Source organism: Ursus maritimus, unplaced genomic scaffold, assembly GCF_017311325.1.
Source record: "Ursus maritimus isolate PB19 unplaced genomic scaffold, ASM1731132v1 scaffold_20, whole genome shotgun sequence".
Taxonomy (NCBI): domain Eukaryota; kingdom Metazoa; phylum Chordata; class Mammalia; order Carnivora; family Ursidae; genus Ursus; species Ursus maritimus.
In genome coordinates, this window is record NW_024424453.1 from 50123306 (window position 1) to 50147276 (window position 23971).

A 23971-nucleotide genomic window follows, 5' to 3' on the forward strand; every position below is an offset into this window, starting at 1 on the left:
AGAGCATTCAGAGTTCTGTTAGGCCCACAGGACAAGGACTGTCTGCTCTGGAGGGCACAGACCAAGTATATGCAGGGAGGGCCCCAATTAGCAAACACTTCAAATTTCTACCACTGTGACTGCATTTGAAGCAAGCCCTTGTCAAGCCTACCAGAGCAGCTGATGTGTCCGAAGCCAGGGCTGCAGCTGGGTTCTTGGACTGTCTGGGAGCCCAGCGTCTGCCTGTAGGAGGAATCCAGGAGGTAGAAGAGAATCACCACAGGACTGTTCAGAGGCCTGCTTCCCTGAACTGCTGCCTGGCAGTCTGGTCCAAAATCACCCTCACCCTAGGATTCTGTCTCTTTCCTCCCTCACTTTTGCACACTCCCCGCCCTAAATAGGGGGATAAAATGGTACTGATGCTAACGATGCCAGGGTAAACACGGAACCAGAACTTTCTCTGTAATCTGCTATGAAGGAAAACGACAAGTGAAAGAAATAAAGGTGTACTACACTTTGAAATATTGTAACTAAAGCCTTTATTCTATACAACTGTGAAATACAGATTTTTACCCTTTTGGCATTGCAGACTGTCAGATTTTCTGGAAACTGTTACTGGTTTGACTGGAAGGAAAAAAAGTAGAAGCATGCTGAGGGTCAGATCTATGACAGGAAGGGAACGCAGCCGCCCCTCAAGGCTGGGCACATGGGGCAAAATGGCCCAGCAAGACCATTCCTTTAGCCCAAGGGCCCAGGACTCCTGCAAACACAGTGGAGGGCTGATAAGTGAGTTGTGGGGTTTGTTTTTGCCATTAATTCACAACTATTGCTAAAAAATGTGCACCAAAAGCGCACTGTTGTATCCAACAGATAGAAAGGATTTTTAAAAAAGGAAGCCGGTTGCTCTCTGTGTAATGGAGAAAGACTCACTGGAAATGCGGCGTGTCTTTGCTCACTTCCTCAAAGTGCTGGAGGCAGTGACCTGTCCACTTTCCAAAGGAGGCTGACCAGCAGTGAGGGAACCCTGTCTCTACAGTTGTGCAGGTAAGAATATCTCAAATAGAAAGGTCTGGAACCAGGCCCATCAGCTGCCTCCAGCTGAACCTGTGAAGATGTAGAAAAGAAAAAACCTTCCCTGCCCCTCCCCAGTCCCTGCGGTTGTGGGGACAGACCGCACACGAGCTGGGGAGGCAACTGGACTGGAATAAACTGCCCTCTGAAGGCACTTGTGCTTCTGGCTTCATACAGGAGGCTTGTCTCATATAGTTTTACAGGGGTGGACCACTGTTCTGTTCTGAATACAAATGACCTTGGGGAGAATCCAAAGTATTTTTTTCTGCCAAAAGTTAAGTGTTTATCCCCAATAAGTTATATTCTGTACAAGACTCAAATGATTCTATGAAAGCTTCAGGTTGTAAGAACAAAAAGAACTCTGGATACAGGTAACACAACAAAAACCTGCATATAAAACTCTGGAGAAAACAAGTACATATACTTCCAGGATATGAATACCAAATAAACTCACTAGGATAGCCTTTTTACTCTGACACCATACATTTTAGGTAGCATTTAAATGAAGCGAGTATTTCCTCATGGTCTTAAGTTTTGATGGTGTCACACTGCTCACCCAGAGCACGAACCTGTGGTGTCACTTGGCCTGGCGCCTCAACAAAGCTGGACCTGCCTGTGGCTGCCGCACAGCTGGGGGCACTGTGGGGGTGCGGCAGCCCTGGGCACTGCAGGGCACACTCCAGTCTGGCGGTCCAAGTGCTACTGTCCAGCACCCAGAATTTCTATAGGTCTTCCTAAAAGAACGCATCTGAGATGCAATATTAAAACAAGCCCAACAAGGATAATTTATTATGAAATGGGCTGGCTCTGGAATTGTACAACAGCAAATTCCTATTAAAAATAACTGTCTTAAATGTGAGAACAACTCGTTTGTTTTTAATGACCGACTTGGAAAAAGCCTTCATAGGTGCTGCATGAATGGAATGTACTCGGTCAGAAAAGCTACAGAGCGTGTGGGTTTGAAGTTGAAACACAGTGACAGATGTGGCTCTACCTATGTGTCTCTAACAAGTGCTTACAGACAAAGATAAGGTCCTTTGAAACGAAAGGAGGAAGCCAAGTCTGTGCTGGCCTGTCATCCGTTCTCTGTCCATCTCACAAGACACAGTGTGCTTGCGGGGTCTTCTGCTCGTGCTCTCTGCTTCCCTGGGGACAGCTTAATCTACACATGGAGACTGGTTTCTATTTTACATCGCATTAGTCACTTCAACTGAAAGAGAATCTCGGTCCATACCAAATCGGCCGTTAGAAGTCTTGCTCCCGCTGGGGCTCGGTGGGCTTCCTAGGACTACTCTCGGGGCCATAGAGGAAGGTCAGTAAATGAATACCCAGGAGCACGCGCCCCCCCTCACGTGGACTTCTGACGGTAATGGAGGGTGAGGTCGCCACCACTCTTCCATATGAAGTGCTTCACTGTTCGGAGGTCCATGTTTGGATCTAAAACCTGAACAGCAAAAAATACATAATAAAAAATGTCAAAGCCTCTACTTTGTAATACCCCAGACCTTCACTGTGAACTCAGGGACTCTCATCAGGTGATCCAGCTTGTTCTCCCCTCACCTGCACCTGGTGGCCTGCTCTTGCTGACAGCGCTCCCACGCACGCAGACACGAACCCGGGCCCTGAGAGACGGGTGGCTTGTGTGACTAGGCCAGAGATCCCAACTTCAGCCATTCCCCTTAGGAAATGCCTTGAGTGCACCTTTATTTAAAAGTCTCCCCAATGCTCTACCCACCTCCGCTTCAAATCTTAAACCAACTCGGCAGATACTGCTCTGCCAATCAAGGCAGTCATGTGTCTTTTGCTTGTCAGGTAAAAAAACAAAAGCCGGGGCGCCTGGGTGGCACAGCGGTTAAGCGTCTGCCTTCGGCTCAGGGCATGATCCTGGCGTTCTGGGATCGAGCCCCACATCAGGCTCCTCGCTATGAGCCTGCTTCTTCCTCTCCCACTCCCCCTGCTTGTGTTCCCTCTCTCGCTGGCTGTCTCTATCTCTGTCGAATAAATAAATAAAGTCTTTAAAAAAAAAAAAAAAAAAAAAAAGCCGTCAGCACATTCACCATTTGTGTGTGCATTTCAATCTCCGTGTCCTTTTCCTGAGAATCTCCCTGGGGTAAATAGATTTTTTGGGGGTGGGCTGCAGGGCCCCTCTAGAAAGAGCCTCACCAATAGGTGGGAGAGACGCAGCACTCCTTAAAGCCTCCGTAAAAGCAGAAGCACCCCCAAAGGTAACAGACATGGGAACCATAATCACACCATATTTAACTTTCTGAGCATCGGCGCTGGAAAAAAATGGGGCTGTGGTCCTCAAGTGCACTTACCTGGTCCTGGCACAAAAGTTCAATTTTCTCCTCTGCCAACACAGCAATATCCTCTTCTTTTTCCTGTTCTCCTGGTTTTTCATTATTAGAAGAGCTAGTGGTTTGCGACTCATTGTCCAAATTGATGATTTTCTCATAAACATGTTCCATTACCTTTCGGACTTGGAGCATGTCACTAGCAGAGAGTCTATCTCTGTAAAAAGCAAGGGCAGACTGTGCCATCAGGAAATCACTAGATACTGTCTCTTACATAGTCTTTGGTGTTCACATTGGATAAAGATAAAACATAGCACTGAAACGTAAACCAAGAAGTGTTTTTAGTCATTGCCTTAATCTAGTTTTAGAATTGCCAACGTTTCCATCATGTCCCAAGACACAGATTACATGTAAGTGAGATTAAATACATGTTCTTAAAACTTACCTATACATCAAGAACAGCCTTCTGGGTTTTTTTCTCTTAAAGATGATCCTAGAGCGTGGGCAAACTAAATGCTCCCGGGAGGGAAGGCAGCCCCCAGTGTTTACCAGGCTTCAAATCCCCTAGTGCTTTCTCCTGCGGCTCTCGGCCCTCCAGCCAAGACCTCCTGCCTGAACTTTAGGCCACAAGCCCAACAGCTGGCTGGGTATCTACAGATGGACATCCCACAGGTACCTCAAACTCTGTGTCCCAAACCAGATTCATCAGTTTCCTCACCCCCAAACCTACTTCTCTTGTATCACTGACGTCAGTTAAAAATGGCCAACCCAAGCAGCTCAGGCTCAAACTCTGAAAGCCATCTTGAACTTCAGTCATTAAGTCTAGCTGAAGTGCTATCTAGGACTTGCTTTAAAATAATCCGGGGTGTATGTGTATGTGTGTGTGTAGGTAGGTGGCAGGGAGGCGAGGCAGAGGTAGAGAGGAAGCACAATGGTTAGCCATGTGTCATTTGTTTCATAGGATAATGGGGGTTCATGCTCCTGATCTCTTTTTTGTGTATGTTTGGAAATTTCCCGAACAAAAAGTTTTCAAGTCTTGTTGATTTTACTTGCTTGGATATACATCCATGAGACCTCCGATTTCCCTTTCCACTTCCGGCCACCCCTACATCCTCTGCGGCAGCTGCACCGGTCCTTGCTCATTTTTAGGATCTTGTGCATGCTCCCACTTCCACATCCTCAATCAAACCATTTCCTGGACCACGAATACCTCTCTTTTGAAATTCTATCCATTCCTTATATATCTAGCTCAAATTCTGTCTTTCAAGAAGCCTTCTGGACATCTCCAGTCCACAATTCATTTCTTTCCCCTACTCTCATCATTCCCTAAGTATCCATAAAAGCAGTTTTTATACACAGATTGTGTCCTAAACTATGCTATGGCAAGAGACAAAAACCAAATCTTACTTTTTTGAACATTTGTGGCCTACCACAGGAGGTACTTGGTATGATAAATTATGTAAGTTTTCAGTATTATAAAAACTAGCTTTAGATCTCTTTTACTGTAAAAGCAATCATAAAGAAGAAGAAAGCTCTGCCAATTAATTAGATCAAGGCATCATGTGACACTACATTTACTTACTTTTTTAAAGTTTTTGCTCCCGAAGATGCATGAGGTTGGAGGTAGAAAGGAATTTTGTTGAATTTGGGCATGTTTTTCTGGAATATTAAAAGTAAAAAGAAAGGTATGATCAATTGATTAGCCAATGAATGAAAATGATGTCAACAGAAAAACATGATTTGCAAGTTATTTTATAATTAAAACGGACTTTCTATGAAATGTATAGTAAGCTATCAAATTATCCAAGTCAGCCTTAGAGAAAATATATCAGGAAAGTATCATGTTTAGTTTTGTAATAAAAGATATGTGAGAAAAATGATATGTCGGTGGCAATATGAAGCTGCAGGATGGCTCTTCTCAAGTAGTAATTCAAGGTATTAAAGGGAAACAAATTTTATTTTCACTCTCAAAGCCCTAGAAATAAAAATCTCAATTCTACATTAAAACATTGGGGCTGATACCGAAGGGCCCAAACAAAAAGTTTGGTGTCTTGAGAGAAGCCCACAACATTCACCTTTTAGCAAAACTGTACACTCTAGGCTGGCGAGGCCCATCATCCGACTGAAAAGACCACTCAGGTCCTCCCACTTTCTTTCCCTCTGACCTCAGGTCTGAGGTTTTAAGCAAGAGTGGAAACTTCGGCCAACCACCAAGATGTCTACCATGAAGTAAACCACATACTTAGATGAAGGATAAAATTAACTGGTCATCTTTTCTCTGGGTATTAATCCCCTCCGAGCCTTCATGTCTTATCCTGTCTGGATGTCTCCTCTCAGGAATAAGCCACAGGCCTAAAGTCAGCAATGCATCCCAGGTGACTTTCACACTCAAAGGAAGTAGTGGTTTATGGGGAGCTCGGACTTAGAGAAGAGCACAGAATATCCATCAGGTGTCACACTGGCTTTAAGTTCTTGGAGGTATATCTGGGACAGAAAACACATTTTCTGAAAGTTCTAGAGATTAAATCTCTTTTCATACGGCTTTAGGAATATATAAAACAGGTCAACAGCACAGTAGAGAGTCTAGAAATAGACCCATGTGTATACAGAAATTTAGTATATGATAAAGATAGAATTTCAAATTAGTAGGAAAAGGACAGATTCCAAAAAATTGTTTTGGCACACTGGCTAACCATCTGGAGAAAGTTAGCATCCTACTTCACACCAAACAAAGTAAGTTCTAATAGATTACAGATCTAGACATACACAATGATCACAGACATACTAGACAAGAACACATTTTTGCTACTTTGGAGCAGGAAATACCGAAGCAAGACATGAAACTCAGAGCCATAAAAGATCAATCTAGTTACATAAAAAGTCAAACTTTTTGCTTGGTAAAAGACACCACCCATGAACAAAGTAAAACTTCAATTAAGAGACACAGATAATAGTTGAAGGGTTAATATGCAATATGACGAAATCCTACAAATCAGTAAGAAATACAAATTACCCAAAAGATGAGCAAAGAATACAAAAAGGAAACTCACAGAAGAAATACAAATGGCCAATATGAAAAGATGCTTAACCTCACTACACATGGAAAACAAAAGCCCACATCAAAACAAGATATCTGCCATCTTTTAGCAAAGACAGAAAGCACCCAGTGTCGGTGCGTGTGGAAAAATGGGCATTCATACAATGCTGGTGAGAGCGTACACTGCTACAGCTTTTGTGGGGGGCAATTTGGCAGTATCTATCAAAATTGAAAACACGCATACCCTTTGATCCAGCAATTCCACTTCTAGGAATTTATCCTAAAAAGTACACAAAGATACATGTACAAGGGTGTTCACCGAAGCATTGCTTGTAGTAGAACACACTGAAAACAACCTTAATGTCCGTCAGTAGGGGACCAGTTAAATAAATGATGGCACATTTATACAAAGACATACTATGTAGTCATTAAAGAGGAATGACCCATATGTACAGACATGAAAAGATGTCCAAGATGTATTTTTAAGTGAAAAACCAAACCAAGTTGCAGACCACTATGTATAACAGATCTGGTCCAAAATAATGAACTTGTGTGTGTGTACACACATAGGTGCACACACACACACCTCAGTAAAATCTGCTTGTGTATGCACAGAAAGAAGTCCTGAAGGTCATGGCCTGAACATGGACTAGTTATCTCCTCTAAGGAGGACAGGAGTGAGTGGAAGAGAGGAATGACTGGGAAAGAGATGGGAGTTTCACTTGATTCATTTATTATTTTCTCTAATAAGCACACATTACGTTTATAACTAAATCCAACAAAGATATAAACAGATACATAACTAATGACCAGTACTTCTTCCGCAACCTTGGGCCTGCAGGGGAGCAGCCTGGTTTTTACTCATGTAAGACAGTACAGCCTAAAGCTGCTCTTAATTTCCTTCGTGATTTGGACAGAACAAAAGGGCAAAGCAGGAGTGCAGGACACTTACATCCACAGTGATGTCAATTACCCATTGTGGCACTGTTTCATTAAGAAGCATCGACTCAGTCTCACCCCCGGAGTCTCGGCAGAGCAGCCTAAACATAACCCAGAAGGTAGTCAGTGACACAAGTAGCACAAAGGACAAACCACTGTCAACAAACATTAGAGGGAGGGACCCTGAAGTTATGCGGGATGACCCCCACTTGACGGCTGAGGAACTAAAGTGCAGCCAGGCAGAATGGCTCTCTCAGCTAACGGGGGCAGCAGGAGCTAACACTCAGGCCCCAGCATCCTGAGGCCACACATATGCTACAGCTGCTTCTCTGAGTCCCTGCGTGATGACAGGAACACTGGGTGGAGGCAAAGCACTAAAGAAACGTCCCCTGCCAGGGCTGCAGTGCAGGGCACAGGCCTCCACACGTCACGGGGGTCAGGAGAGTTTTGGTCATCACATTCTCAGGAAACCACCGTAAAGGAAGAGAATTCCGAGCTTAAGGGCAAGACAAGCATTTTTCTTACGTATGGCCCCACAGAAGACTCCACTGAGCTCTCCCCTGTGATTCCGCCAGCGCCTGGCTGGAACGTGAGGTGAAGCCAGTCCAGCGTCCCGGGAGGGCCTCATGAAGGACTGCCTTGCACCTCCAGTCGGGCACCGCTGAGCACAACGGTTCTCAGGAGCAGCCCAGCCCATCTTGTAAGGCCCGGCCTGAGGGAAGTTACCTACTCTGATGCTGTTCTATGAGCAGGGACTTCTGGTGATTCCCTGACCCTAGCAGTCAAGTCAACTAAGTGAGAGAAAGTGACAGCTTCCTGTAGAAGCCACCAGAGAATCTGCCTTAACACGAGAGGCTCAGCTCTCATTAGAATGTGGTCTAATGGCATCAGACACTTAACTATCTCATGGAGATGGAAAAGCTTCCAAATCCCTCACACCCCTAGAACAAGTTACCACGTTTGACTCAGTACTTCTTAGCAAATGGGATGATTTCTTAGGCAGGGTCTCCAGCCCTCCACTCCTATACCTGAACAGCGTGCGTCCTCCAGCTTCACCGAAAATCACAGGGGTGTGGGGGGGCACTTGAAAATATCCATTTCCCTTCTGCACTCGGTTCTCCTGCTCCCCATTTACTAGGGAAAGATGCAGATGGTGTCAGTATCCAGAACTAGTGCTAAAAACACAGAGTCTAAACATTCTGTTTCTACAGGCTTCAAACACCGCGAAGTTTTTAAAGCTAAAAGTCTGATGAGTCAGCCGGTCAGAAAAAGGTAAAAAACAAATCAAAGTTAAATTTCTACAAAGAATAAGAAGTAAAGCAACTTATGATGTACCTTATGGGAAATGACTGTATAATTTTAGGAATTTTTAATAGGAGAGATTAACATATGAGATTTGAAACAAAAAGACAACTCTACTTCAGCCACAGGAAAGTCTAGGACGGCCTGCTAATAAATGGCAATATGCACGTGCGTGTGTGTGTGTAGACCACCAAGCTCAGAAAAATTTCTTGAGCCAGAAAAAAAATTTATGCTTAATGGCAGCCATAACTAATGTCAGAGGTATTGTTGAAAAATAAAATCCTCAATGAAGTCAAGATGTCTTTTTTATTATTCTCTGTAGATTTCCTTTCACTCTGCTTTCTCTGTCATCTTTTGACCAAGTATGGGTGAGCCCCACTCTGATGCCACCTTGCTCATAAAGCATCCCTAGTGAATCTAGAAGCAACCTCACCCTCTGACCTACAGCACTTTCAGATCCTCCCTTGCAGCAACAACCAACGCTTCCCTCTGACCTCATCGTGTTCCGTCTGCTCTGAGGAGCTCTCTGCCCTACCAGAATGTCAGTCCCTAAAGGATGTAGTCCCGCCCATTTATGTCTATCGACCCCACCTGCAACTCACTACAGGCCTCCGAACGCCTGCGCTGCTCACTGAGTAGAACGTACATGACTCAGAAAGAGTCTACTGGTCATGGCGCTGGTACAGCAGGTGACCACAGAGGCGGAACGAGCAGCCGTCTGACTGGGAGGTGCGTGGATCCTGCTCTGCCTCTACTATGGCAGTTTGATTTTCCCACAACAAAGCCTGGATGCCAGGGGTGCTGACTGTACTACTGGTTTTTGACCTTTATTGTCCACTTGGGCCTCTAAAGGCAACCTGTCTAACTGTCACATTGCAGATGGAGAGGGATGAGCCAAGAACTGAAAATAATATGCCCATGGTGACACAGCTGATAAACGGCAGAGCCCACACTAAAACTTAGCTATTTCAAGCCTCTGTGGAAAGACATTTCCATTGAGTTTCTCTGGCTCAGAGCCCACTATACAATTCTGACGAAGAGGGGAGTGGGCCAGGTGACACAGAAGAAAAGCCATCATGGGTGGGGTCAGTGCCCTCTCTGACAGGGACATCAGAAGAATGGCTTGCAGAGAAGCATGCCATCCTTGCACAAGAGATTTAAACTCCAAAAATCACTTCAGATGAGTCATTCAGCCAGAACGAAGTCTCCGGCAGGAGGTCCTCATCATTGCTGACCACCAGAAGGGGGCCATCTTCAGCAGAATCTTCAGAGAATTCAGAGAACATTCAGCAGAGTAAGCTTGGTAGGTGGGACTAAAGGACTCTTCAACCCGCTGTAGGTAACACATGAGCTGTGAAATTTTAAGTTCTTTTTTTTCCCCTTTCTTCAATCAAACTGAACCAAGCTTATAAATTCAAAACATGTTCTCTGCTGTCCAGGGAAAGTTACCGCCACTGCCTGTGGCACACACAGCTTTACAATATCCTCAGTGCCACTAATTCTTACACATACTTATTCACTTATCCTGACACTTCTGAGTTGGAATTTGATTTTCTGAAATGTTTAGAGCCAATATCAGGTAGATCATCAGATTTGGTAATGTCTGTGTTTCAGGCCGACATGAAATATGATGAGGTAAGGACAGAAATGGCTTTCGATGCAGCTCATTAGCTAGCTCTGGAGGTGAGTCCAGCAGGGCCACAGCTACTCTGAGAAATATCTTTGGAAGAAGGCTGCTAAGCTGCTTGCTTTTAAGGGCAAAGGCCATTTGAATATGTAGGGTTTTTTTAATACCTTTTGAGCTGCTTCACTGATTCAAAGTGCTCTTGGAACCTCAGTTAAGACTGGATGTTCTCTGATATGTGGAAGACAGGGTGATAAACTGGGCACATCACAAGTTATTTATTATGCCGACTTAGCAAATGCTTCAATGTTTCTTAAACATTCCTGGATAACAAACACTCCAAGTATCTTAAACTTCTGAGTAATTTCAAATCATTTATCCTGATATAAAAACACGAACCATGGTTTACTTCATTTTCTTCTTCATCCATTGGATTCACATGTGTTCTAGGCCAATATTCTAGGAGTGCCTGCAGTAAAAGTCCTCCTAAGTTCACTGCAAAAGAGTGAATTAAAATGAAAAGAAATGGAAAAGAGTTATTAGTTTTAGCCTAAAAACAGACGGAAAGGAATAAAAATCATGTTTCCACATATTCTGATATTAAATTCTTAACCCAATGCCAATGATGTTCAAAAGCAAGACTTGAAAGATTTTGCCATGTCTATTAAAATTTATCTTAGAATGTTTAAAGAAGTAATAATAATATTCTATCTGGTTGTTCAGATATAGCCATTCTTTAAAAATGAACAAACCAAAAGAGGAATTACATTTTTTAAGGAATTATTTCCATATAGAGCCACTAAAACTATATTTATATATATATCATGTATGCCTACATGCTACATTCTTAGGAGAAAACCAACCAAAGATATAATCAACAAAATATAATAGACTTTCACAAGTCTTTTCTCGTAACACACAAAAATTAACTCAAAATACATTAAAGACTTGGATGTCAGACCTGAAACCATAAAACTCCTAGAAGAAAACATAGGCAGCAAGCTCCTTGAGCTTGGTGATGATTGTTTGGATCTGACACCAAAAGCAAAAACAACAAAAGCAAAAGTCAGTTAGTAGGACTACATCAAACTAAAAAGCTCCTGCACAGCAAAGGAAACATCAACAAAATGAAAAGGCAACTATGGAATGGGAGAAAATATTTGCAAATCACATACAAGGACTTCATACAACTCAGCAGCAAAAAAACAAGCAATCTAATTAAAAAATGGCAGAAAGGGGCACTTGGCTGGCTCAGTCAGTGGAGACTGTGACTCTTGATTTCGGAATTATGAGTTCGAGCCCCACGTTGACTGTAGACATTATTTAAAAATAAAATCTTCAAAAAAAAATCGGTAGAAGACCTGATTAGACATTTTTCCACAAATGACATACAGATGGCCAAAAAGTACATGAAAAAATGCTCACTGTCACTAATTATCAGGGAAATGCAAATCAAAACCACAAGCTATCACCTCACACATGTTAGAATGGCTATTATCAAAAAGACAAAAAACAACAAGTGTTCATGAAAATGTGGAGAAAAGGGAACCCTGTGCACTACTGGTGGGAACATAAATTGGTATAGCCACTGTGGAAAACAGTATGGAGGTTCCTCAAAAAATTAAAAATAGAACTGCCATATTATCTAGCAATTCCACTTCTGGGTATTTATCCAAAGAAAATGAAAACACTACCTTGAAAAGATATATGGACCCCCATGTTCACTGCAGCCATATTTACAACAGCCAAGATATGGAAACAACCAATGTTCATCAATGGATGAACAGGTAAAGAAAAAATGTGGTATGTATGTACAATGGAATGCTATTCACCCACAAGAAAGAACAAAATTGTGCCATTTGCAATAACTTAGGTGGACCTTGAAGGCTAGGTGGAATAAGTTAGACAGAGGAAGACAAACACCATATGGTCTCACTTATACGTAGAATCTTAAAAAACTAAAACCAAAAACCAAAACTCACAGATATATAGAATAGATTGGTGGTTGCCAGAGGCAAGGGGTAGGGAAGTGAAGGGATTTTTAAAAGGCACAAACTTCCAGTTATAAATAAGTCAGGGGATGTAACGTACAGCCTGGTGACTACAGTTAATAATACTGTACTGCATATTTGAAAATTGCTAAGAAAGTAGATCTTAAAAATTCTCATCACAAGGGGAAAAATGTGTAATTATGTACTATGATGATGAGTATTAACTGGACTTGTGATCATTTTGCAGTATATACAAATATTGAATCATGTTGTACATGTGCAACTAAAACTAATATAATGTTATGTCAATTACATCTCAACAACAAAAAAAAAGGAAAACAACAGAACTGTTTCCCAGCTTCACTTTTCCTACCCTATCAGATTTCCAGAAAAGTTTAAGGGTAGAGAGTGTAGTGAGTGTTTAAGTGTTAAAGCTAAACCACATATTGTGAGAAAAATCAAGATTCCCAAAACATTTAAAACGAAATAGTATTTTCCATTTCCATGAGAGAATATATGGATTTCTTGAGAAATGATTTAAAAAATCTCAAATATTTAAAAAAAAATAAAAGAGCAGATAGCAAAAAACAAAACAAATCAAAACAAACAAAAAAAACCCCAACCCAGCACAGATCCACCTTCTCTTTTGAAAGGAGGAAAGGAAGGAAGGACACTTAAAACTCACGTTTTGGATCTGACCCATCAGGGCTGCTGAAGCCAGCATCTTTTGCAGAAACCCAAGCAGCAAAACAATCACTCTCATCCAAAGTAATAGTCAACATCTGTCAAAAGAAAAAACTGTTACTGGCATTCCATTTCAATAAGTTCTCCAAATAAGTCTCTAAGGCCCTATTCATCTGTACTATTTGACTAAAGAGCTAAGCCACAGATTCAGAATCAAAATGTGTTTCACATGATTCACTGCAACTACAATTTAATTTACTGGGATACCAAGAGGCATTTTTAAACTGCATTTTGCAAGTAATAACATGAAAAATGTACTGCCTTCACACTTAGACACACAGGACTCTGTAACTAATAATACTTAATTTTGAGCTATATCAGAAACTTTCCATTATCTCAAATTGTACAAATATCAGCTGCTAACTTACCCCAGTTTTTAAGTCTACTGAGAACCAATTTGGCACATATACCATCTTAAATCTTTTCTTAATTTCATCTTCAAAATCCACTTTGCCCAGGTCTTCAACTTTACATGCCTATACAGCAAAAAAGAAAGTATGGTAATTATCAATATTACGTAGTGGATGAATTCTGACCTAGGTGTTCAAAATTTTACACATTTTCACATCTGTCTAAATACAATGGAGTCTAAAAGCATGCTGGACGACATAGACATCCACATGGATAACACACATGGCACGCCCGCCTCTCAAATCCTTGCCAATATTCCTGCCACAGATGTACGGTCTCCAACCTCAATACTGCTGCTACCTGGGGTTTCTTCTGTTTCCAAAGTCAGTTCTTCACAGCACCATGGTCAAATCTTTACTCACGTCATGTTTGGCCTTGCCACCTCCTTCACTGACCCCCACACTTCAAAACTAGAGAAGCCTTGACAAAAATCCCCTTAACTATGTGCTACCGTTTTTCCCTGTGCGAGGAAAAAAGTGCCCCTTGTTGCTGTGCTCTGGACCCCCTCACTTCTTGGGGACCTGGTACTGCCATCTACCCTCTCATGTCTCTCCTGACATCTCCCCATGAGCAGTGAACACACTCCAATTACTCCCATCCCAAAAATACCCGAACACCAAAACAAAACCTTTGCTTGACCCTCCCATCCCTATATCCTCTCTCGCTACTGCCTGTTCCTGCCCACCTCCCCAAAGTCAAATTTCATTAGACTGCTCCACTACCTCCCAATCACTACTCAACCCACTCTATCTGGCTTTTGCTTTTAGGACTCCCTCAAGACTATTCCCCCCCCAACACCATCCTCCCTACTGGTTAAATCCCAGGCACGTTACATTCCAAATCAGACGCGAACTCTCCGTAGGCCAGTGCTGCTAACCACAAGCCCTTTTGGGAAATGCTTGCTTAGTTCTTGAGCCGCCATTGGCTCTTGGTTTTCCGACCCCTTTTTATTTTACCTGTGGTTTCCTCTTTTCTAACAGTTCCCAAAAGGGTGATGGCTGGTTTCTTCTCTGTTCAGTACAGATGTAACCCTTGGAAACTCTGATGTCCCCATTGCTTCACTTATAATCCACCAGCCGCTGACTGCTGAGCCTGTCTCTCCAGCCCAGCTCATTTACTGGTGTGTGAGTTCCTATCTACCCAGACATTCACATAAACTCAAATTCATTGTCTTGCTCAGCATGGCCCCCGTTTCCCCCCAACAACCCATTTTCCCTCTTACATCACCCTCCCATCACTTCCACTTACCAAACTATCTGACCTAGGAACCTGGGACTCACTCTGCTACTTTATTTTGTTTATACTCCCTTTTATTCAAGCTCCCTCTTATCCATAGGCCTCAATACTCTTCCTCATCATTTTGGTTTTTTTCCATCATAGTCCAGATATCTCATCTCTCACCTGCATTAGTGTAACAGCCTCTTAACTATTATGTACCAGCCACTATGATAAATACTTCTCAAACATCTCCTTAACCTCACCAAGAAATAGGTGTCACACACATTTTAGGAATAAAGACAGAGGTAAGAGAGGTTCAGCATATTCCAGAGATCACTTGGCTAGTAGCTAGCAGAACCAAGATTAGAATGCAACTCTATTTCACTCTGAGCCTATGTTCCTAAATACTCCTGACTCCCTACTTCTGTTTAATGTCATATCCATTACGCCCAATCACTTGATCCTGACACTTCAGGGTCTAGTGTCTGGGTACAGAAAGCTGCTTGGGACACAACAATGCCAATTATGGACCATGCCAGGTCTGTGCCCCACCTAAGCAGAGCCACCTCCCAAGGCTTTGGCTAATCTGCCCAAGAGAGAACGTCAGATCCACAGCTGGCCCACCCTGAAAGAGTAGCTTGGCCCAATTAGATTCTGTTATGTTCTGGAGAGCACTAGGTGCTGGGTGGCATGAGGGGAGCCCAGCCACGGGGCAGAGCTAGGGCCACATCACTGGTGGAGGAGCCAAGTTCCTGCCGACCAGGTCCTCAGGGCTGCTCTGGATCCTCCCAGTCTGAAACAAACGTGGGTCTTCAGTGGCCTCAGAAGTGTATCTCTATCATTAAGAAAAACCGAGTGGACTTCTGGAGTCTGCTGCAATTTAATTTTCCATTCAACTACTAAAGCCTGCAACCATGCTCACCAGGCAACCGCTTCATTATGGGACTTCCCATACCCCTGCCCCAATGGGGAGGGAAAGTGTCAGTCAGGCCAAGGTTTCTATTCAGATAGTCCCTTCTTCTCAGAAAGAAAGCTGTTTATCTTATTCTTTAGATCTAGACATTTCTTCTAACCAGGAGCCTAACGGAAACTGCAGAGCTTTTCAATTCTTCCTTAAAATGTATCCGACATCTGTCTCTTCCTTTAGATCCCCAAGTCATTATGCTGAAGACATGGCCTTCCAGCTTCTTCCCCATCACACAGACCACTGTCCCTCTGGGCAAGGGATTCTTTCTGCTCCAATACAGTCCAAGATTAAGATTCTTTAGGGAATAGCAAAGTAGGCCAACCGTGGGGCCTGTATTCAAGACTCTGGGAAATGACTTGAATGACACCTCTCATCCTTACACCCATACTGCCCCTCCCATTACCTCTAGTCTCCAATTACACAAAACTCAAAGTCACTGAATGAGCACTACCTTCCCTCCTGTGCCTTTTCATTCATTCCCTCTCCCAAAAATGCCCTCCCATTAGTCATCTGGTGGAATTCTTTAAGACTCTCTTCAAATGATTTCCCCACCACAAGAAGCTCACCTGATTTCTCTAGTTGTAAGTAATTGCCCTTGTCCACAAACTACCCTGTAATCCATCTGGTTTTTTTGATCTCTGAGGCATTCCTATTCCCCTACCCTTGTCCCTACCAGAGGGGATCATGGTACAGACTTTCTGTCATCTATGACTCTCGACACAGTTCTCTGCACACAATATTCATTCAATCCAGGAAATAGGTGTTGAACAAATACACCAACAACACAAAGAAAAGCAAACTTTTCAATCTGCCTATAAATCCTTTTTTTTTTTTAAGGATTTTATTTATTTGTGAGAGAGACAGAGATAGTGAGAGAGAGCACGAGTGGGGAGAAGCAGGCTTCCCGCTGAGCAGGGATTCCTACAAGAACCCTGGGATCATGACCTGAGCCCAAGGCAGACACTTACCCCACTGAGCCACCCAGGCGCCCTGCCTATAAATTCTTTAGTGCTATTTATAATGTGGGTGAACAGTTTAATACATCTAACTATCCCACAGGGTCATCTTAACATGACCCAGAGTTGTAACTGATGCTCACAGTGGTATCTATAAATCCTAAGAAATGGCTAAACTTATTTTGTACACTGCAGGAGTTCTCAACCTACGGTGATTTTGTATGTTGCTTCTTCCTTCTTCCCCCTAAACATTTAGCAATGTCTGGAGAGAGTTCTGGCTATCACAACTGAAGCTGGCGGTAGAAGGAAAGGTGGTTACTGGCACCTGGTGGGTAGAGGCTGGGGAGGCTGCTAAACATCCTCTCATGCACAGGGCAGATTGCACTCTACCCAGCCCCCCTCTACAAAGACTTATTTGGCCCAAAATGTCCATAGTGTCAAGGATGAGGAACTGCAATATATTTATTTTAAGGCAAGGTAGCATATAACACAGCGGAAATGGTTCTACTCAAATTTAAGGTGCTTAAAAAGATAAACTATGACCTTATCTAAATACTAGTATAAAAAAGTATCCACTCCCCCAAATACAGTATTATTGTAACCTAATCTTAATTTACATACTTATTACCTTGGTTATTTCATGTATATTATAATAAAAAATAAAGGGGATACATGATCCAATAACTCATATTTAATACAAAAAATTACTTACCTTCAATACATCCCAATATGCCACATTATTATTGGTATCTTTGGTTAATATATGTCTCTTATCATTAAGAATGTGGCACTGAATAATACTCGCACCCCCTAAAGGAAAAAAACCCACACAATTAGCAAAAACAATTCCCTATTTAAATTCACCATATAGCAGTAATTTCTCATTGGCGTGAAACAGAAATCATACTATCCACCAGAAAGGAGAAGGTGAGTCAAAAGATACACATACAGTAATATATACATGTATAATTATATCTAAGGCAGTTTAAGGCCAACTAAAGCAAAACTGTCCGATTTTAAAAAGAGATTATAGATGAAAAAACTCCCTCCTTCGAGGGGCTACTAATGGAAAACTGTTAAGGGCCAACAGTTTTACCCGCTGGGAAAAGTTATAATGATGACAGGAAACCTCTGGATCAGTCCCGTCTCTAACTTATGCCTCCTGCATGGACATGCGATTCTAAAGATACAGGCACAGAACTGCAGGTGAGTGACCGTTCGATATTCTACTCCTCTCGCGAGTGTTCAAGTCAGAGTTGCCACTACCAGCTGGAGCACAGAAAAGTCAGGGACCAGATATGGCTTGTGCCAAAACACAACATGCAACCCCATACATTTTATAAAGTGGTTTCTTGGCTCGACCCAGCCATGATTATTCTGATGCTGGGCAAAAAGATGACCTCAAGAAAGTCCCCCTTTTAAAGTCACTAAATAGCGTTTTAAAAATATTTTTCTTCTATTAAAAATAAACCAATACACTGTGTCTTCTGTTGACATCAGAATTACATTTAAAGGAAGGTCACCTCCTTTATTTTTGTCAATCTCTTAATAACTATAATTAGCCTCAGTAAAAGGTATAATACCTTCCACCTTCCTTACTCACCTTTAATAACCTGGTCAGGTTGCGTACAAAGCGGTGTTATAGGATTTGTACAGTCGTTGTCATAATCTCCGGAGGCTCTAAAATTATGAATTCCTTTCAAGGTCTAAAGGAACAAAATTCATTTTTTAATCATTTTATGCTTTTTAAGCTTTGCCAATCTGTTTAACGTGGCAAGAAAAACAAAGAACAAACAAATGAGAAAAACCAAAACGATAACATCAACCAAAAAATAGTCATAAAGTACAATTATCCACCATGATTTCAAGAAACAAAACACGTATTAAGAAGGGAATATTAATACTGTCTTTTTGGAGGGAAAAAAAGGCACTTTTCCAGGTAAAGCTATGTTGATCTCATATTGGCACAACGAAATTTAGATAAGATATATAACATTTTGTACAAGTACTGAGAATGCCCACTTGACTGGTGTAAAAACAGAAATAAATGGAAACACTCTCTCTTTTGTTATCCACATATAGTCTGGTAAGCAAGGAAACTTAAATCTTCTTTCATTAACATTTAAGAATTAAAAGCACTTTTAATGACTTCTGCTTATCCTCTATTTCTATCCCTGTTCTTCATGTTGTGAGGAAAAAGGAAATGAATTTGAAAGCATAATTTTTCTATTTTCTCTTACATTTGGAAAAAGAGAAGCCTAACAAGTGTCCCATCCCTGCCATGTTGGTACAGGTATTTCCTGCTATCCAAAAGTAAAGTGTTCATAGGAAGCCTTTTGTAAGCCAAGATGTAGTGTAAAGACAAAGAAGCAATCACCATTTCATAAAAGCAATAATTCTGCTCTGATTTCTTTGGGTTAGAGAAAATGGGTAATAAACAATGGCACAAAGTGAACTTCCGGATAGCGGGGGAAACCTGGACCCGGGCTGCCTGTTTTCAAATGCAGTTTTGTGAGCTCAGATGCTATACCAACATTTATTGGCTTATCAGGCAATAGTGCCTATTCCAAGCACATCAAATGTCTGTCTTGGCTCCTGACAAAGAAGTCAGAAGCTTCATCTTGACTATTATCTTTAGTACAATCCTTAGGATCGAACTCCCAGAGGCTTTCAGATTTTTGCCACTATTCGAAAGCATGCTGAGCATCAGATTCACCTCGAGCCTTTGTTACTGGCATCTGGCAGGTCTGTGATAACAAACCACATGTTTACCAACCTTTGCCAGGGATACAGCGGTTCGCTTACCCATTTATTTACTGTAGACTTAGTCGTGGCAACCCAGATTGCGGGAGGGGGATCAGCTGATCTATCAAGCTCCATCTGAAAACAAAGCACAAAAGCACTGCTCTGTGGAATGCTGACTCTCCTGAGCTGCTGGGACTAGCTATAGATTATTAAATATCAATTCCTTCATTCCATGTTTGTATGCTGACTGCACCGCGACATGCATTAAAAGCTAGAGTTGCACAGAATAATGAGGGAGAGTCTCTGCTAAAGGAAAGATGACCTTTTACAAGTGTAATAGGGGTGACTTCTCACCAAAAACAGCAGCTGAAAGTTTCAGCGTGATTTTAAATTAAACAGTTAGGGGATCCAAATGTGTAGTCAAAAGGGTGACTTACCATGATTTTGTTTTTGTTACTCTTTTGTTTTGTTTTCGTGTTCTTTTTTAATAACAAGGAATAAGTCTCTTTTTCTCTTTGAAAATGTCTGTAGTAAAAAAACATTCTAACATAGCAAAAGTGAAAAGTACCCATGTAATTCTCCTCCTTCACCTAAGAATAGTACACCTGTGAACAGTTTACCGTGTGCCTTCTGTATTTTTTAAGTAGTACACATATAGAAATATGTCCCTACACCCATGTATATAGATAGCACGCACATGAAATCCCTCTACGGTCAGTCATCCACTGTTCTTCCTGTGCCAGGAAACTGAAGGTTGGGAGTTGTGGGACAGGCCGGACTCCTAGCAAGTAGGAATCGTCTTCAGTTCAAAGTGATGTTTCTTGGCACACACAGTTATGTCGCCACTAAGTTCTTGCACCTTTTCCTCCACAGCCAAGAGATCCTGGCAGCTGCAGAACTCAGTGCGGTGTTTCTCCTCCCAGCAGCCTGCTTCCTGCACACGGGCTCTGATTTCAGTCTCAACTCCCTTGCTCCCCTAGAATTATTGGTTTTGTCCTCTCGAGGGGCACCACCTATCTTAAAGAGCCAAAATAGGCAGGATGTGTGTGCTCCTAGGCCACAAGCATCCCCTCGACTGTCTCATTTGACCTTTATTCCTTTTTTCAGCCCTTCCTCTTATACTGTGGTCTGGGTTTCAGGCCACTTAGTTTCGTGGGTATCTACAGTTCTGTTTCTTGCTTTTCTTGTTGTTTTTGGATGACTTTTGTGAAAAGGAAGTACTGCTGTCCTTATGCCTCCATTTTAAATCTGTTAAGCTCTTCACTATGGTTTTAATGTGTAATTCTGAGATTATCAGGGAGGCTGAATAATCTTGTCGTATGATGATAAGGCCATTTCGCAGTCCAGGCTTCACTCTCAGCAGGTGTCAGCATGGACGGCTTCTCGAGTACCCTTTCACCCATGCAGCAGATGCTGATCAGCAATCAGGACTACTTTGAGGCAGTAATGGTTTGGAGTATGAACTGGCTTGTTCTCTCTTCTTCTGGAGCAACTCTTCCACATCCTCCCTCTTGAGGCAGTGGACACACTTGTGCTTTGCTGTTGTCTGCTCACAGATACCTGAACTCATCACATTCCTCCACTAAGGACAGGTCAGGAAAGCTAAGTGCGCTCAGGAGCAATGTGGGGCCATAGCACCAGGATTCGCCAGTGGGACAGGTACATGTCACTGAGGTATCTAAGAAGTCACAATTTCTTCTACAAGTGACTAATGAAAATTAAAATATCTGTTTTTACAACCCCACAGCCGATTCATGCTTTAATACAGATTCTGACGGATTTAGCCAGCACATGTAACAATCTTAACCACAAAACTAAAATATAGGACATACCTTGAGAACTGGTGCTTTTTCTTCACAAATTAATACCCGAATGTCAGGGTTTCTTAAGTCTGTACAATAAATCTTTCTGTCCCTTCCTCCAGAATACACGTGCGTGAAGGCGTCATTGACTTGCAGAGCCCAGACACCTTCATCATGGACTCGGTACGTCGCTATACATCTCTGCTGGCCAAGGGACCAAAGGCGAATTGTCCCATCAGAACTACCGGAAAGGCACTAAAAACAGAGAAAGTTAAAGTCAGAAAATGTCCCGGCCAGAAAAGTTCCTGCTTTGCTGTGCTCTGTACTTGGTGCCTCTCCCGACCACACTGTCAAACATCCACCTCTAACAACCTGTATTTCTGCCTCTGATAAAGACTTCTGATAAACATGCACCACAGGCTAAAATGACCAAAGGCAACAGGACATGCTCAAGCAGGGGAAACTTCTGAGCAAAACTGCTTTTGTCCTCTCCTACCTGGCCACATGCAGAATCAGCAACCCCTGGGAAGTTGTTAAAAATGCAGATGGTCTGATTCCAAACCTAATGAGGCAGAAATTCTGGCAGGGCCTAGCAATCTGTTTTGATAGGCTCTCCAGGTCATTCTGGGACACTAAGGTTGACAAGCTTTGCACTAGGCCAACAGGCCTTCTGGAGCCCTAGGTCACACCTCTGTCTCACCCCTACCTCATGGAAATGGATTACTAATGGCCCGCCAGGTCTCTGAGATTCTACTAATAGGGAGTCAGAAGCAAAATCTAATCCCAGGCTTACCACTCACTCTGTGACCTTGGATACTTCCCATCTGAGCCTCAAGTTCAACATCTATTAATATAAAATGTGGACCTTTAGCATTCAGAGTTAACATTAGCAATTCTGAAACTTTCCAAAGGCTCAGGAGCATCAACTACATAGAAGCTGCTGGCACACAAATCAGGGCTGAGCACACTGTGACTCTGACAGAAAGAGGCTGAATCGGCCACCCCACATTCACATTCAGCATGCCTGGGGTTCACTACCAGTTACCGTGGTGACTTGCAGAAGAGAATAACAAGTTACTTCTTTGGGGAAAAAATGGCCTCAAGAAGAAGCAACTGCTGGTGCTGGTGTATGAAATTACATAGGCAAAGAGCTTCACAGAAGAGAAGATGGTTGTGGGCTTGGAGATTCCAAAAGTGTTTGAACAGATGAGGCCTTCAAGAATATTAAGATTTATTGGCGTGCCCTGTGACTGGAAGGGGCCTTTAGAACTCTGGATGTGTTTAATTAAATGAACACCCACTAGGAGACTCCCCCATAAGTTACCAGGAGCCTTAGTGTTTTAATCCCCTATTCCAACTGGTTTACAAGGCAACCAAGAGTCTAACCAACAATGAAACTGTCTGGAGTAAGTTACAAGCAGTAAGTTATAAGCAGCCCTCCAGACATGCCTGTGGGAGGATCCATGCAATCTCATGGAGAGGGGGCAAGGAGGGGCTGCCCTGTCCAGGAAGAGCTGCTACTCTGAGGTGGCAAAGCTGTTAGTATAGCTTTGATCCCTCCGATACTAGGCCATGTATCTACAGGGAGTAAGGTCTGACAACTTTGGGATAAGGAAAGCTCAGGTGGCGGGTTGGGGTCCCCATTGTCTCGGTAACTTGCAGCAGGGAAGAGGTAAGTTCCAATCCCAAAGCGTACAGCGGAAAGCAGATGAGGGAACAGAGCTGTATCAACTCTGATAGTGAACACAAAATAACCTCTGATGGTAACTGTATTCTAAGACTGCTAAAAAGCCAAGTAGACAACAATTACTTTTACAGTACAATGCTGGCAAACTTCTTTGCAGCGTTTGGTAGTATGGTTGAAGGATGTGCCTATTTAATAGGAATTCTAGTGCCTGCGACCTTGTAGAAGCTAGAGTAATCATCAAATGTTTCCCACTACCTCCACCCTTCCACTGGATAAACGTGAAGACCCTGTCATTAGGAGGTAATTCTCAGGAGTAAGACAGAAGGACCTGAATATTCTACTACATTAGACTTAGGGGCACAGAGTCTACAGCCCTGATCACGTTGTTGAACGTGGGTCAGTGTATTGAGGCCAGGTCACTGTTGACCAACATGTTTCTGGGATGGTCACTCATACACAATTATAACTGCCAACAGACAGCAGCCAAGTGGGCAAGGTAAGTCGGGGCAAGGAGTGGCTTGATGCTTAAAGACCCCTAGAGTTTAAGCTAGGTTCAGCAGGACTTCAATTACAGGAAAACCCTGTGAGGAACACATGAGGATGTCACTGACTCAAACCAAGACGGCAGATTGTCCCAGTTCCTCAAGCAGTTGCCTGAGCAAGTATAAGGGATGAAATGTCTGGTGCCTCAGCCCAGTAATGTTGGCACCAAGCAAAACAACTGCAATGGCGACAGACCTCAAACAGTAAGATTTGCTAAATAACAACAACACAACGAAGGGGACGTCCATGGGATTCACTGGCCTGTTATATATATCTTATCACAAGTCCCTGACTTATGAAGCCACCAGAGATCCTACATGAGAAGCCTGCAGGGCAACTCTGGGGATGCAGTACATGCTCTGGTCCAGTAACTGTTAACTGCTTCTCTCGCATGTTCCAAGAGTTTGAGAATCAGTATGTAAAGGTTTCTTTTTCCTCCTTTGACCCAAACAAGGAGTTATTATTGCTGTTTTGTTGATCAATTCCCTAATACAAGTGTGTTGCGTAGTTGGTGGTTAAGTTTACATTTCGCCTCTGGCTGCCAGTAAGGAAAATGGATGGAGGAGGAACTCGAGGAGGGTGGTATCTGCCTAATTATGCGCTCTACCGCCCAAGGGCAGCCTTCCAAGCAGTCTGCTTACAGTAAGTGGAGCTGACTTCA

At 42.7% G+C, this 23971-nt stretch overlaps 1 protein-coding gene across 3 annotated transcripts in view; it reads right to left on the reverse strand.

The window, feature by feature from the left end:
• Positions 1–501: 501 nt before the first annotated feature.
• WDR48 (WD repeat domain 48) overlaps positions 502–23971 on the reverse strand; it is a 44755-nt gene continuing 21285 nt past the window's right edge. For 2 of the 3 annotated variants that reach the window (XM_008710112.2, XM_008710105.2), the window contains exons 8-19: positions 21111–21335; positions 19339–19413; positions 18137–18239; positions 17246–17343; positions 13350–13457; positions 12923–13019; positions 10646–10741; positions 8349–8454; positions 7334–7421; positions 4927–5003; positions 3369–3561; positions 502–2494 (exon numbers count right to left, since the gene is read on the reverse strand). In XM_008710112.2, coding sequence (XP_008708334.1) covers positions 2399–2494; positions 3369–3561; positions 4927–5003; positions 7334–7421; positions 8349–8454; positions 10646–10741; positions 12923–13019; positions 13350–13457; positions 17246–17343; positions 18137–18239; positions 19339–19413; positions 21111–21335 — 1362 coding nt within the window. In that variant the 3' untranslated portion in view covers positions 502–2398. The remainder of the gene's footprint in view (positions 2495–3368; positions 3562–4926; positions 5004–7333; positions 7422–8348; positions 8455–10645; positions 10742–12922; positions 13020–13349; positions 13458–17245; positions 17344–18136; positions 18240–19338; positions 19414–21110; positions 21336–23971) is intronic. The other variant, XM_008710118.2, reaches the window with a different exon arrangement.